The sequence below is a fragment of the Orcinus orca genome, chromosome 8 (assembly GCF_937001465.1).
Source record: "Orcinus orca chromosome 8, mOrcOrc1.1, whole genome shotgun sequence".
Lineage (NCBI taxonomy): Eukaryota > Metazoa > Chordata > Mammalia > Artiodactyla > Delphinidae > Orcinus > Orcinus orca.
Window position 1 is genome coordinate 42,951,156 of NC_064566.1, and position 17,176 is coordinate 42,968,331.

At 44.2% G+C, this 17,176-nt stretch overlaps 1 protein-coding gene across 12 annotated transcripts in view; it reads right to left on the minus strand.

Moving 5' to 3' along the window:
• Positions 1-17,176, minus strand: part of TEAD1 (TEA domain transcription factor 1) — a 262,180-nt gene that overhangs the window by 164,293 nt on the left and 80,711 nt on the right. For 10 of the 12 annotated variants that reach the window (XM_004279174.3, XM_049713805.1, XM_049713802.1 and 7 more), the window contains one exon: positions 15,139-15,394. In XM_004279174.3, coding sequence (XP_004279222.1) covers positions 15,139-15,295 — 157 coding nt within the window. In that variant the 5' untranslated portion in view covers positions 15,296-15,394. Of the gene's footprint in view, positions 1-9,136; positions 11,157-15,138; positions 15,395-17,176 lie in introns of those variants that run through there. The other 2 variants (XM_049713808.1, XM_049713807.1) reach the window with 2 other exon arrangements.

A 17,176-nucleotide genomic window follows, 5' to 3' on the forward strand; every position in this document is an offset into this window, starting at 1 on the left:
AAAATAATTGTCGAAGTCTAGCTTTCTAAGGACAGAATTTCTGACTTGTAAAAATTAAATCAGGGTGGGAAGTGGGTAGATTCGGTCACTGCAATAACCAAACCAAGCTCAGCAATGAAGACAGCCACTGAATGTCCCATTTGGACAAAACCATTGTGATACTGACACAAAATGTAAACTAAACTAAACTGCTCTCATTCGCAACACCTCAGGCACAGGGTCAATACGGTTACAACAGAAGGGTGTAAACATGGGAGTGAGGTGCTGCTGGTTCTACACTAAGTTCTGCTTCACCAAGAGGTTCCTCAAGATAAGATGCTCTAATGGAAAACATCATGGGCTCTGTGCCTCAGCTTCTTATCTATGAAATTATAATCCTCGCCTCCATTATTTCTTTAGAATGTTGTAAATGTGATAACAATAAGGCTGCGGGAAAGAACACCTTATAGAGAAAAAAGATGAAAGTATTATCACCGGCAACTTTCACTAATTCAAACATTTTTTTGAAGGCCTAATGTGTGCCAGGCACTATGCCAGGGGCTGGAGATACAGACACGCACATTAAAAATGAGTCTGAGATGAATGGATAAAGAAGATGTGGCACATATATACAATGGAATATTACTCAGCCATAAAAAGAAATGAAACTGAGTTATTTATAATGAGGTGGATGGACCTAGAGTCTGTCATACAGAGCGAAGTAAGTCAGAAAGAGAAAAACAAATACCGTATGCTAACATACTTACATGGAATCTTAAAAAAAAAAATGGTTCTGAAGAACCCAGGGGCAGGACAGGAATGAAGACGCAGAGGTAGACAATGGGCTTAAGGACACGGGGAGGGGGAAGGGTAAGCTGGCACGAAGTGAGAGAGTGGCATGGACATATATACACTACCAAACGTAAAACAGATAGCTAGTGGGAAGCAGCCACATAACACAGGGAGATGAGCTCAGTGCTTTGTGACCCACCTAGAGGGGTGGGATAGGGAGGTTGGGAGGGAGACACCAGAGGGAGGGGATATGGGGATATAAGTATACGTATAGCTGATTCACTTTGTTATACAGCAGAAACTAACACAACAATGCAAAGCAATTATACTCCAATAAAGATGTTAAAAAAAAAAAAAAAGAGTCTGAAAAGCGCTCTGAAAGGTGGTCAAATAACATGCTATGGAAACACAAAGGAGGGAGCAACTAGCTCTGCCTGTGGAGACTAAGGAAGGTTTCAGAGAGGGGGGAGTATTTTCTACTCCTACTGGTCTTGAAGGACCAGTAGGAGTTTACCAGGCAGAAAACAGGATGAAGAGTGTCCCAGATACCAGGAAAGCCCATTCTCCTTTTTTCATTGTTTACTTGGAACCAAAACTCTCTTCCACACAGCAAGGCAGCAACGTAGGGGTACAGTCCAGAGAACCTCAGGTTCCCATCCTGTCACAAATCAGAGGCAGCAGAAGATGCTGGTGAAGAGTTCAGGCAATGGAACCAAACTGATGGGGATTCACATCCTGGCTCCAGGAGTTCTTAGTTCTATGATCCTGGGCAATTTACTGACCCTTTTTAGGGTCTTGGTTTTTAGGCCTTTTTAGGCCTTGGTTTTTTAGGCCTTGGTTTCCTCATCTGTAACATGGGAATAATAATAATAGCTATTGATTTGTAAGGAGGCTTAAATGAGTTGATGTTAATTGTTTAGAACAGTACCTGGCACACTGCAAGCACTGGATAAATACCGTTATTATTATTATTATCAATCTCTGTCACAATGCCTGCTCTGGTCAGTCCAGGCCTGACTAAGATTTGTCCATCTCAAAAGGCCCCTATCCCAATGCATGTGGTCATCCCACCTGGCAATTCCCTTCACCTAACAACTGTTCATGACTGCTGTCTCAGGACACACGGGGACTGAGAGAATGCTTCCTAATACACAAGGCTTAGGATCCAAGTAACCCAAACAGCATCTTCCATAATCAGGATCATATCGCCATTGCAGTCTGTGTGTTGCTGTGAGACAGCAAACACAAAGGCACATCCAAGTACAGAGACTGCAGCAACAGTTGAATAAACATGCAATCCGATACCTAACATCTGGCATGTCATCAGCCCCAATACCTTATTCACAATCAAATATGTTTAAGGCTGTGGCTACTTTATAGGTACAAATGTCTTTATCAGGACATTAATGTGCACCAAACCCCTCTCCATAAAAGCAGTCATAAACAACAATCTCCTCTAAGCTGTCACGGAAGCTACTGTGTTTGTAATAGAACCATTCATCTAAGAGACAGTTGCCAAAGCCTGTCTCAACACAATAGCAAGCAAGTCACAGCGCACAGAGGCAGACCCAGGGAAGAGGGCAGGCACAGAGTGAGTAATTAGGACTTTTGTAAATGGCTGGGGGGGTGGGGGGTGGGGGGGACTCAGCTTATTAACATATGTTCAAAGTTACCCGGGATGCTGCAGAGCTTTGGGGTGATCAACTACATTTCCCCCAGAGCACTTGCTTTCAAGGTAGCCTAAAAAGTTCCTCCAGCTATTGTAAAAAGAACAGTGTCTATGGAATTTTTTTTTTTTCAGCTAATGACCAATTTCAATGCCTGTAGAGGGGGAGCACTGCAACACTACATAAAATTTTTTTAAATAAATTAAATGTCCCAGGCAGGAAATTTCACTGTCACACCTTTCAGACTGTATTCTAAAAGGGCAGAAAGGAGAGGGCGTATATCTGATACAGGAAGAGGCTTTAAAGAAATAATATCCATATGGACTTTGAAGAACGATTTGATTTTATTATTTACCTGGAATTGAAGCATTTGAGAGAAGAAAGGTGGGCAGATGGAATAATCTGTAGTGAAGGCATAGCAGGTAAATATCAAGTAAATGAAATATACCCGTGATTAAATCAAATGATTATAATCAAATGAGAATTTATAGCACTCTCTAAAGTCTCCAGAGTGTTTTCATACTCTAAAATCCACCCACCTCTGCCTAAAGGCAATGCAAGTACAAGATTACCTGCCAGGAATCTGTTACAAAGAATAACATGGTCATCAAAAAGACTACCGACATTTTTTAAAAGACAGGCCCGCAACCCTCCAGAAATAAAGCATGTCCACCCTAAAGTACAAGTTAAACGATTAATATTAGCTCGGCAAAGATGTGGATCCTGTTCCTTCTGTTGTAGCAGCTTGCTGTGAACATGTGGACACTGGAAGAATGGATTTATTTGAAGGCTTTCCTCTGTCTCTCCCATCACCATTTTACCACAAAACATGAACATCAGAATAATGCCACTGTTAGTCTGGACAGCTGACTGACAGGTCCAACTGACTGGGCACCTGTCGAACTCCTGGACCAATGTCCTACGATGTATAATAAGAACACCCTGCCCTGCTTCCTGGCCCCAGCACCACCACTCTCAAACCACCTGTCTCCCCAGATCGGTGCCTCGGCCATGAACCCATGGAAGGAACAGCTTGTTGGCACCAGCTCCTCTCCCAGCACAGCTCTCCTGCCCACCAGGACCTTGCAGTGGCCCACCCAACTTAATCCCTAGTGAACATCACGCTATTGTCCACCTGGATGATATGACTTGTTTCTCATTCTTGGTATTTTCCACATTTTTCTTTAATGAGTATTTCTTACTCAGAATCGGAGGAAAAAATAAACTGTATAATTATTTTTCCCTCTAATTCCAAAAGTAACATATGTTCACTATTTAACAGAACTCCATTAATACAGAAATATATAATAGACACACAGAGTTCCCCATAAACCCATCCGCCTGCAGCAACTGCTATTCATGTTGTAAATTCCTTCAGATTTTTTCCTATGACCTTAACCACATAGCACATTTATATGTTTTAATTTACTGAGTTGAGTATTCTCTAGGATAGGCCCTCTACTACAGAGATCAGCAGAACACTATCATAATAACAATAATTTGTAAAATGACCACTTTAAACACTTACTACCAAAGGAATGGGATACATTTAAATAACAATGGTATTAAGACACACTCTCAAGTGAAATGCTATAGAGAGAGGAATCGAAGCTCTAGCCCTAGGTGGAAGTCAGCAGGGGTAAACGAGAGAGACAGCATTGGAACCCAGGGCCGTGCAGCTAAAAAAGTGCACATCCGTGAGTCCAGTGGAAGCTACTGCTATGGGGCCTGCCCAGCCTCTGCCGGCAACAGGTTCCCACTGCCCACTGGTCCCTTCCATCAGCTGTGACTCTGACCTAGTCAAGTTTGCCCTGATCTCCCCTTCTCCAGCACCTTCTTTGGCAGAAACTCTGAAATGTTTCTACCAAAGTACCTCCCTTAACCAAACACCCCTCTACCTAGGCTAGGCAACTTAATCCTGAGTGACTGCTCCAAAATATACTTTCCTACCTTTCTAATGTGCCATGAACAGGGGGGCTTAACCTAAGAAAAGTAGTATTTTTAGAATTCAGTTCAAAATACTTTCTCATACATAATTGCATTTTCTCTCAACATTGCTGAGAGGTATGGAGAAATATGTTGATTTCCTCACCCCATTCTACAGATGACGGCAACAAGGCATATAGATACATCACAAATAGGTATAGTTTTAGGGCAGCCAAAGAATTTGGGAGGAGGAAGGCAGAGAATGTTAGCAATTTCTTGTGACCCCAATGTTCCTTTTGCCAGACTGTTCTGCCACCTGCTCTTTACTAGGCCCATGCCATTCATATCAATATCAAACTCTTACCATTCATATCCATGGGGTCATGTCCTCCTCAAAGAAATCCCCCTGGGCTTCCCTGGTGGTGCAGTGGTTGAGAGTCTGCCTGCCGATGCAGGGGACACGGGTTCATGCCCCGGTCCGGGAAGATCCCACATGCCGCGAGCGGCTGGGCCCGTGAGCCATGGCCGCTGAGCCTGCGCATCCGGAGCCTGTGCTCGGCAACGGGAGAGGCCACAACAGTGAGAGGCCCGCGTACCGAAAAAAAAAAAAAAAAGAAAAAGAAAAATAGAAATCCCCCTACTAACTGGTTACACTTTGGTAGGTTTATTTGCAAATTCACAGTTCACTACTGTGGACTTCAACGTCAACATATTATCCAACCAATGCTGATGAGCCTCACCATGTCTTACTTCCGTGTCTCCAGTGGCCATCACCCACGTTCATATCAGTTGACCACATTTGCGGCCACACCTTGAAACTCGTCACTTGAAATCTCTCCACCTCTAACCTCAGATGCTTCCTCACCTGTGCATGACCACAGCCTCCTGTCCCATCACCTCTCCTACGTGTGCACAGCCTCTGAGCAGCACATGTCACGACCTGCCGGCCCCTCCAGCTTCACCTTGTCCCTGTCCCTACCTAGACTGGTACAAGCATGCACTCACTAGCACCTTGGTGTCTCAGGCCCCAAGCCTTGACATTGTCAAAATATGGATAAACCAATAATCCCCTGGCAGAAAAAAATATATATATCACATAATAACGCCAGGGGGTTCCCCCAAAAGTAACGTTCTCCGCCTTGAACAAAAATTAATTCAAAACAGATCATAGACTTAAATGTAAAACATAAAACCAGAAACCTTTCAGAACAAAACATAGAAGAAAATTTTCAGGATCCAGGGTTAGGCAATGAGTTCTTAGACTTGACACTAAAAGTACAATGCACAAAAAGGAAAATTAATCCATTGGATCTCATCAAAATTTAAAACTTTTACTCTGCGGAAGCCCATGTGAAGAAGATGGAAAGATAGGCTACAGACAAGGAGAACCTATTTGCAAACCACATACCTGACAAGGAACTCATATCTAAAATAAAGAACTCCCAAAACTCAACAGTAAAAATATAAATAATCCAACTAAAAAAGGGACAAAAGACATGAACAGACATTTCACTGAAGAGAATATACAGATGGCAAATAAGCACATGAAAAGATGTTCCACATCATTAGTCATTAGGGAAACGCAATTTAAAACCACATGGGATATCACCACACACCTATCAGAATGGCTAAAACAAACAATAGTGATACCACCAAATGCTGGTGAGGATGCAGAGAACCTAGATTGCAAGTGAGAATGTAAAATGGTACAGCTGCTCTGAAGAACACTTGAGCAGTGTAAAACAAACAAACAAACAAAAGAAAACTGAAAGCACAACTACCATTTGACCCAGCAATGCATTTATCCCACTGGAATGAAAACTTACGTTCACACAAAAACCGGTATATAAACGGTCATAGCAGCTTTATTTGTAATAGCCAAAAACTAGAATCAACCCAGATACCCTTGAACAGGTGAGAGGGTAAGTACACTGTGGTACATACACACTAGGGAACCACTCAACAATCAAAGGAACAAACTACTGATACACACACAACCTGGATGAATCTCCAGGGAATTATGATGAATGGAAAAAAGCCAATCCCAAAAGGTTACATACAGTATGATTTCACTAGATAACATGTTTGAAACGACAACATTTTAGAAATGGAGAATAACTAATGGTTGCTAGGAGTTAGGGGTAAAGTCAGGGGAAGCAGGACAGCATTGGGTATGGTTATAAAAGGGCAACCCTGGGGATCCCTGTGGTGTTGGAACTGTTCTGTACCATTGAGGTGTGGATACACAAACCTACACAGGTGATAACACTGTACAGAACTTAATAAAACACACACACACACACACACACACATACACACTCATTCACAAATGAGTACAAGTAGAACTGGGGAAATCTGAATAAGATCAGTGGATTATATCAACATTAATATCCTCATTATGATATTATACTACAGTTTTACAAAATGTAACCACTGGGGGGAAATGGGCAAAGTGTACAAAGGATCTTCGTATTATTTCTTACAATTGCATGTGAATCTACAATTATCTCAATAAAAATTTCAATTAAAAGAAGAAAGTAATGTTCTCCAACTTCTCTCAGGCCCTCCTTCCACCGCTCAGCAATTCTTTTACTCACCCCTGTGCGTCCATATCCCATTCCCCCACAGTATCTCTACTAAGCTTGCTCTATTTTTCAAAAGCCCATAAGCCACCTCAGCTCACATGGCCTTACTTCTCATCTGAAGAAAGGAATCACTATGCCCTCCCTGGGCCCTCTACCTGGACCCTTCTCCTGCCATTATGCATCAGAGTAAAAGAAGCCCTACTCCTTTTAAAGTCTCTTCCTGGTTCTATTCCATCATATATATCCTCAATTACATATATTTTCTCCTCTACTAACCAAATGGCCAAGTCTCTACCCTGTCCTAAAATAAGTCTTCCTTTAACTTTTTATGCCCTTTAAGATACTACCTCATGGCTCTTCCTGTACATGGCAAATCTGGGCCATGGTAATGTTCCCTCTCTGTACACAGGGAGCATAAACTGAATAATGTAGCTCATTTCCTGTACCCAAAGTCTGTAAGGACTGTTTCAAATGTCAGTCTCATTCCCTCCTCATTTGTTTCTTTTACCAACTCTAAAAATGTGGCCCTGTCCTCTTGGACCCAGGCTGTAGCTTAGCCCAGTGGCTCTCAAACCTGGCTGATCACCCAAATTACTCAGGGAGCTTTTAAAAACACAGATTCCCAGACCACACTCTCAGAGATTCTGATTCAACTGGTTTGAGTCTGTTTTTGTTATGTCTCTTGTTTTAAGCTTCTCAAGTGCTTCTGCTGATGATGGTCAGACTTGGGAACCACTGATGGGTCTATCTTTTTCTTAAAAAGGCAATCTTTTTACAATCCCACAAACACAGACACTCCATTTAAAATCCATGCCCATTTCACCACAGTACACGTGAGCCTGCGCATATCCCCCATTCTCATCCCTTCTCTGGTGATGAGCCCCCAAACTACCCCTGCAACTCCAAGCTGCCTGAGCTCCAAGCAGGAATTTCCGAACACCACAGATCACCCTCAACTGGATGGCCAGCCAGTACACCTCTGGCACATAACAAAATTCAACTCCTCATTCCTCTCCTCTCTACAAACTGCTTCTCATGTCTCCACTCCCCATTTGATAGTCCCATCGTCCTCCCCACCACCCAGAAGCAGAACCCTGGAATCATCTTCAACTCTATCTTCTTTTTCACAAATCGCATCTGGTCAGCCAATCCTGTTGGTTCGACCTCTGAAACTTCTCTGCCAGCACCGTCAGTACCGAAGTTTAGGCTCAGCCTCTCCCACTGGCCTACTGCAATAGTCATCTAACTTCTCTTCACGCCTTCAGAGTTGGCTTTGTCAAACCCAGGCTGAGTCACATCACCTCTCCTGAAAACATGCAATGGCTTCCCTCTGTCCCCAGGATGAGCGCCGGACACCATGGCATGGCACTCGAGGCCCTCCACAATGCAGTGCCAGTCCACATTTCTAGGTTCATCTGCCATCCCCCTCCAGGATACACCCTCAATTCTAAGAGCACCAGAGCTGGGTCCTTTCAGGACTCTGTGCCTTTATCATGCTGCTCCCTTAGGCCTGAATGCCCTTCCCCTTCTCTCTCTCTCCCCACAGTAGCAAATGTGAACCTAGGCTTCAGAAATCCCTTGCAACAATTATATGCAACAATTCTATAACTGCACAAGCATGCATTTTTTTGGAGAAGAGATCCACAACCTTCTATAGATTCTCAAAGGGGGTCTGTAATCCAAAGTAAGTTTAAAAGCAAAAAAAAAATAAAAAACACTAAGTGGCCTTTTCCCATTGAAAGTTAGTTCACCTAAGTCTGCCTCTCAGACTCTGACTCTTCCAGCCTTCTGCATTTTCAAATATAGACATGCGCATTCCCCAATCATAAACAATCGTACTTTCTACTGCCCTACCACTGAGCCGTATATCTCTCTAGTACAGAATATACTTCCTTCCATGTCAATATTGTAGTTAGTTGTCTTAACTGGCTTGTTGTATCAAGCTGACTTTCAAACATCAACTCTACGACTTATTTACTGTGGCCTTGAGCAAGTAACTTGACCTTGGTGGGCCTCAGCTTCCTCAGCTATAGAACAGGGATAGTCACGGTAACCTACATCATTGGGTTGTTCTGAGGAATAAACAAGTTGAGGCATTCTAAAGCAATGAGAAAGTGCCTAGCACACAGTTAAGTGGTCAAACAGGTCAGCTTTCTTAATTATTTTACATCTGTAGTCCCCACTCACAGTCCACGCACAGCACAGGCCCTCACTGAACGACTCCCGAATCCATGTCTTCCCGAATCCCAGCGCTCATCCATTGCCACAGAAAGCTGTTGAAAAGCATAAGTTTCCAACTTGGTAATAATTTAACATTCTCTCTCTTATTTTTTTTTCGCCCTTATGACCAATTCTTGAGCCATCCTAATTAGCTATTTTTTACCTGGATTGCACAAGGGCTCACACCTTGTGCATAAACCTTTGTAGGTCAGACCCCCACTATGTTAAACTTCCCAGTCCAAACACTGATGACGTTGGCTTTGCTATTCTCACAGGAACCAAACTATTTCAAAATCTCCCATTACTCATGTGTTCTGAGGATCCCAGAATTAACCCTTGTTCTGTTGCTGTGCTTATGTGGGTAGAAATCCTTCCTACCTCTTGAACTAACATTTGCCAACACACAGAGCAAAAACCAGTATTTCTTCCTTCTCAGTCTAGGAAGACCATTAAATATACCAACACACCTTTCTCTCTCTCTCTCTCTTTTTTTTTTTTTCTGTTTTCTCCCTTTCTTTCTAGCCAGCTCCTCTCGGGGCTCAGAGGTTTACCTACTCACCTTTCTTTATTTTAAATAATAACTCACACATGCATATATTCAGCATACATCACTGATACCTTCTCTGTCCAGCAAGACAGGGTGGGGCCCCTGCCTTACGGAGCTTCTAGTCTGTTCTAAGGGCACAGCACTTTGTCCTTCACATTTCTAGCAAATTCATTTGAAATAATATCCCAAATCACAGGTAAGACAGAAAGAGGAAATCAAAGATGCCACATGGTGTTCAGACAGAGAAATGGGAAGAACAAGTTCAGGTCAGGCCCCAAGGCTCACTCTCCCAAGGCCTGGAGGTCCTACAGGGCTCAGATTCTACAGCCATGTCCACATCAGGGCTGCTGGGGCCTCCACAGAGGTAGTCCACCTTCCTGGTCCCCATAGAAATGACGTGAAAGTACCCCGTCTTCCAGAGGGACGACTCTGCACTGCCTTGCCCAGTTCTTCAGAGCAGGAGGAGCATGGGGACCTCAGATGTCAGCCGCTTTGTCTGCACTGATGAACTGGCGCACACCTGTGCCTGCTTGTGTGCACTCCTTCTGATGTCCCCTTGTCAGTTCTGCCACCACCTCACTGAAGCAGCCCCCTCTCTCCTCTATCTTGTACTTCTATGAAGTAAGCAAAAGAGGCGAGTCTGAATCCTGTGCTCCCTGGTTGGGAGGGCTCAGGTCAGCAACTGGGGAAGACCAGCCAGGGAGGACTGGCCCAGCGATATCTTCCTCCTCGATTTTTCTATGCCTCACAACTCAGCTCTCTAGGGCTGACCAGTAGGCCTGGCAACCCAGCAAGAAAGTGGGGGCACCCCTGGAGCTCTCCTAAGCAAGGACCCTGAAGATATCTGCTCACAAAAGGAGAAATCAATTGTCCAGCAATTGTTCTGCCCAAGCTGCCTGTAGGATCCTAGGGCACCAGAATCTTCCAGACATCTTTCTGGCCACCACCAAGGCCAGCCTTATGATCTAGGATCCTCCCCGCTGCGATATTTGAGAAGCTTTCTTCCTGCCAGCATTGGGCCAGGTGCCCTGGACACTGGTGGCCAAGAACAGGCTTCAAAAGGCTAAGTGGAAGGTGAACATCTTCAAAGGGGTCTCAGACTTCCCAGAAAGCTCTGGCACACAGCCCTAACCTCAGGTCAGTACTTCCTGCAAATGAACTTGTGATGGCTCCATGAGGGCAGGGACTTGTCTGTCTGTATCCCTGACAACCCCTAGTACGGGGCCGGAATACAGGCGGTACTCTCAATGCTGACTTGTTGAATTCACTTATAATGACCTCCAGCAAGGAAGGAATGAAAGCACAGTGGAAAGAGTCCGGGTTTGGGAGTCAGACAGAGCTGGTTTTGAAAGCATCCAGCTATACCATTTATACTGGTCATGCACAAGCCACTTTATCCCTTTTAGACTCAGCTTCCTCATCTATAAAGTGGGAATCACAATATCCCTTTTAGACTCAGCTTCCTCATCTATAAAGTGGGAATCACAATACCCACCTCAAAATGTTGTTGTGAGCATGAGACGGAAGTTTTATGTAAAGCCTTTAACCCAGCTATTGGCAGAGAGCACTTCTTTATTTTCACTTCAGAAACACTGATTAACTCTCACTCTATGCCAGACACCGTTCAAGCGTGGTAGGAGGATCCCAAACCACAACAAGTTCATTTAATTCTTATAACGATCCTGTGAAGGAAGATCTATCTAAAGCTCTCTTGCAGTTGAAGAAATGGAGGCACAGAGAGGAAAGGCAACTTGCCCGGAGTCTGATGTCTAGAAGAGGTAGGGCCAGGCTTCATATCAATTCCAAAGTTCAAACTTTAAGGTGCTACACTGCGTGTCTCTGAGGCAAGCAGCCAGTGAATGTTAGCTCCAGTCCCTAACTTGATTATGAGAGATATTTGACCACACTGCCTGACTAGGGTTTTCAAGTGCAATAGAAAACACATCCAGACATTCCCATGATTCACTGTTTTGTTCTGTCTTGTTTTAAGCTGTGACCTGCTCCTGTGAAATTCAATTCCAGACAACTCTGCTGATCAAGAACATCTCTGCCATCTTGTCCTCCTGCTATCTACTCCACAGCTTTCTCCACAGAGAAAGAGACACACAGCAATGTAAAAATACGAAAAAGAAAGGAAAAAGAAAACACAGAGAAGAGAGGGAGTGAGCCTGTAACCTCTTAAGAACAGTCAAAGAAGTCTCACCCTCCTTCTAATAATCCCTAAGAACAACTGCCTACCCATAGGGTACCGCAAGCAGAAATAATCTGTCCACGTGGAGACCAGCCACATAAAGGCTCGGCCTCTCCACCGACCCAGGTAGCATAGGGAAAATTAAGCCATCTTTTCTAATGGCCCAAACCTCAAAGTAAAGAGAGCTTTCCATTTTCCCCCTCTATAAGATCGCATTTGCCCCACTGTCAAACACCGAGGAGACTTCATTACCAAAATAAATCAGCACTGCACTTGACCTTGCTTCTCCAAAGGCTCAGGATTAGTGACATCACAATACTCTGCAGATGCTCAGAAATACCGGAATAACCCCCTCAAGTCAAAAACACTTGGTATCTCACTAGAAGGCATTAAATTATTTTGATTTTACTCCATGGAATCCAAAATGCTTTCAATGTTTTCATTTCCAAAATGCTTAAGAGAAAAAGCATGCTCTTAGGACCTTCAGAAACCTCGACTCCTGGTCTGGTTTGTGTCCTGATTCACGTGTGGTAAGATGGGGAACAGGCTGGAAGCCAAGGAACAGTAGCTCTGGTCCCACACTGCTCACATGACTCAATTCCCGAGTGGCTGGGGCCTCACTGTGGAGGCTCCCAAATCAACCTTCTCTCGCCCTCAAAGTTACAGGCAGGTCCCATGCAGCTCTCAGGCACCTGGGCTAGCTTCTCTGAAGGGATCCAGTCTCCATCTCCCACAGCCCTGATAACCACCATGCTTCCCTTCCAAAGCAGCAGTACAAGCAAAGCTCCTCCACGCTGGCCAAAGAGAGGGAGTTGAAGGGGATGTTTTCTCTCCAAGGCAGTGGCCTAGACATGGGGATGGCTTCAGGGCCACTGCAGCAAATCCATCTCTTGCACCCCTAACCAGGACACATGACCTTGCAGTTGTAATTCCTAATGCTACTCGCTCAAAATGACTGCCCAATTTTAAATCAGGTTGGTCACCAACACAGTCAATAAGTGTAACGTGGATTTCAGGAAAAAAAGAATCTATGCGTCAAGAACACACGCTATCAGGAAGCACTCAGAATCTGATTACTTTCAGTATTAAAGACATGCTCCACAACCAGCACCATATTTGTCAACAGACTGATCACTCTTACTGAAGTACAAGTCACAAAATCCAGCATCATACAACATATACACCCCAAGGACCACGGATATCATCTACTTTACCCTCGTTTTGTACAGGGGAGAAAACTCAGACACACACCAAGGGGTAGGATTGTTCAAGTTCACTGTGGGTAGACGGCTCAAATCCAAAGCTTCTCACAATTCTTTTTCCTAGTCTGCTGCCTTTGACCCCCAAATACCAACAAGAATTCTTTCACAAATTATTTTCACAAAAAAAATTAGTTCAACCTACCATGGCTGCCACCTAAAAAGTAAAATCAATGGAAAAAAACAAAACAAAACTGGAGTTGAAAAGAATAACTCCGGCTTTGAATTATGTTCTTATTCCTAGCCCAAAAACCTGCTTCCTAAAGGGACAGCTCCTTTCCCATATTCCCAGTGAGAAATGAAAGGCAGTAGTTCTTCCCACCAGCATGTCCAACACTAGGCCAGTATTTTAGATTAAAACAATCTCTGGGTAAACAAATGGGTGTTGGTACAAGGTAGAATGGCCGGAAGCCACCTTCACTACTCCTAATAAAATCAGCTTCAAAGAAGGCTCAAAGATTAAAGTGCTTTTCTCTGCCTTTAAAATGGGGAAGTTGTATTTTTAGGTATGAAAACAAGACCCTGAAAGCAAATAGCCAGGCTGAGGAAGGGTAGCCCAGGAAAGATACAAGCACACAGAAAATCGAAGGCCCTGAAACTTTCTACCCACAGCAGCTGAGATGTTTCATCTTGAGTCCATTTCACCAGACACGAAGAAGCTTCTTTGGCTACGAAGGATCACATGAGAACATAAAACAAATACTGAAGGTTTACGTTCTCTTTCTCTCCTGTGTGTGTGACACCGACTGGCCAAGGGAGAGAGACTCGAATGCTGCAGAAAGCAAAATTTTCCTTGTTTCCATTACATCATCCAAATTGGAGAGGGGTAGGGCAGGGTGGGGGGCACAGCTGGTGGCAGCTGCACCACCATCTGCTTTCTCCTCAGCAGTGGGTGCTAGTTTGAGCTGCAGCCTCCTACGGCTCCTGATAGAGGAGGTGCGGTATTAAAGGTACAACACCCTATTATGGAAAAGCTTTCAAATTATTTAGAAATAAATCACTCCCATGATAAGTTAACAACCTCCGCTAGGCTGCTGAGCCGGTTCTCTTTGAGTTTAGGTTATTTGTTTGCATCTCTTTAGACTCAGCCACAGTGCAAACTGTCAACTTAACGTGCCCAATTAGACAAGCAGAATGTATCTGCAACCACCTGCCATCTGCTTCCCAAAAGGTAAGCAGGCAGAAAGTACAGGTCAGCAGCTGGAAGCCTTTACAGCAGGTGCAGGGAAGGTCCAAACCCAGTGTGCAAGCCCCAGACTAATGGATGGGTGCTTGCTGCCACCTTTGGCATCCCCAGCCATCTGGTCAACTGGTCTCATCCTCTTGGGTGCTCCTGGAGTTTTGAATGCACTGTGAGGGGTCCCCATGTGGAAAGGGAGACTGGTCAGAGTAGCCTGGGGGTCAGTGCCTTGTCTGGCCATTCAACTGCAAATTGGCAACAACGCAGCAAACTGGTGGTTCAAAGGTCTGATCAAGTCCCTGGGCATGTTTTATATGGCCTATACAGGGTTGTGTTTAAAAAAAAAAAATGCTGGCTTTTAAAAATGAGTACATTTCATATATAAACATCTATCTTGCTAGATTTGGCAGCACGAGGCCCCATTTCTACGGAGCTTCAGTCAGTTATCTGGAGCTAGGCAGCAGCACTTCCTTTTGATGGGGCGTGCATTCAGAAGAATTAGTCCCCACGTTTGGTGTCTGCATATGCCACTGCAACTACCTCTGTTCCTATCTGGTCCTCGAGAGCTTTTGATATGAAGAAGAAGAAGAAGCTCCAGGGAATGATTTCCCAGTGGTCCTTTACTGACTCTCCTCTTCAGTTGAGATTCAGTCCCTTGGATGGCCAACTAAAATTGTACAAAGATCATTCAACCCAATACAAGGAATGGATCTCAGTAGAAGGCTAGCTACGTTGACCCCTTACCACAAAAGCAGGTTGCAGCATTTCAAAGGAGCATTTCAAATCACTTACCATACATCTTGCCTTCGTCTGATAAGATGATTTTCCTCCTCCCACATGGTGGATAGATAGCCAAGGCTTCCTGAAAGCTCTGCTCAATGTCGGGGCTCCAGACCCCTTCTGCATCATTGTCAATGGGCTTATCTGCAGAGTCACTCATCCTTTCCATGTTTTCGGCAGGGCTCTCACTGCCGCTCCAGCTGCTGGGCTCAATTTTGGCGGTTGGATTTTCCAAGCCGAAGCCTGGAGCCTTTTCAAGAAAATAAACCTAAAAGAGAAACCAAAAGATAGTATAAGGACACGGTAACCGTCAACATACTGCTCTCGCTGGTTCTACTGCAGACTTTTCAGTCACCAGCTTTGCTTGGAGAATAACTCCTAGGAGAGAATATGGAATTCTGAGATCCAAGTGTCTTTTGTTCCTATGTATCACGTTAGGAACAGAAAGAAAACAGCAGGCAGAAGCTGGATAATCTTCACAGATGAGAGGAAATTTTCATCTGAGAACAGTACTCACTCTGAATTGCAAGTTCACAATGAATCATGCAAAATTTGCTAAGTACCTACTATCTACCAGGAGCACTTTGCTGATGATAATCAAATCTCCAGAGCAGAACAAGTTGTTTAAAAGAAAATAAAGTAAAATAAACGGCATCTACCTCACTGTGGCAATTAGCACGATAACTCTAAAATGTCAAACCATCCGAGAATTTGTCACTGGGATCACCAAGAAGCAAGATGGCGGCAGAATGGCAGACAGAAGGAGGGAGATTATTTTATCACAAATACTCATTCTACAAACAGCAATGCCAGCAGACCTGGACCTGCTATTCTATAGCATTTATCCGCAGGGCTTTTTACACTGTACAAGTCAGGTCACTTTGCCACTCTCAGCTTCTAGATTGTAACCCTGAAGCTGGAACCAAGTTGTCCCCAATTCCTGCCTTCCCTGCAACAACTGCAAGCGGCCAGCACATCTGAAGAAATGTTTCACACCCACATGAGGCACTTCGTCTGGTAGCCTCCTTGGAATTCCTGATCACAGGAAAACTGTGCGGGAGGCTTTCGTTTATTTTTCTGTAGCACTCAAGATTACAGAACCAAAAGAAATCTTTCTCAAAGATTTATTCTCCTTAAATTATGCATGTAACCTATGGTCATTCCAAACAAATGTCAAAGTGGCACAAACACCAATGTGAAAATGATCTAATCCAGTACCCCTTGCTGTCTGCACACTAACATATCAATATGCCTTTGTTGAAAAGGCATCAGATCATTTATTCAAAGCCTTCCCCAAAAAGGGGATAAGAATTCCTCCTGGGGATTGACTGGAAGAGGGGAGGCGCAGGGCCCGAGTATGGAGAGCTCAGTGCGACCACCATTCCACCCCCTTCCGCCGCCTCAAGTCCATGCAACATTACAACAAAGGCGGCCAGGAGGGAAGCAGATGCGGGCAGCCCTACTAGGTACCAGGCACTGCTCTGTATTCCAGGGCAGTCACCTCTGAGAGCCAGCACCTCTGAGAGCCAGTCCTTTCCTTCTCTCTCCCAACTGAACCCTCTTCCCCTGCCTTCCCTCGCTGTGTATATCTACAGATCCCAGGTGCAGAAAGTCTGAGGCACAGGAACATTACACAATAAATGGTATAACCAACGGGTGCTTTTGGCTCCGTATCCTGACAGCTCTTTAGATTTGGCAGCACCTGGATAAAGGAAACCCTCAGGTTATCTGCCTTTGAACGCTGCCACTGATCCATCTTTCAAAGAACTTGTCAGCAAAATATTTACTACTTCTTACCAACACATGTACACTGACACAGGAATTTTAAAACTGCCAAATGTTAAAGATATAAATTATGCCACAAGAAAGGGTTTTGTGACTGACCCCCAGATGAACTCTACAATGCCTGCAGTGTGGGCCTTTGAATTCTCAAATTATTACATTTTTTTTCTTGGTTGGGATCTAAGAGTCTTATAAAATCCAAGCTGAACTGCACGCTACCCTAGAGTCTAGCTCCAAAGAGGTTTATTAGAGAAATTATAAGAATATG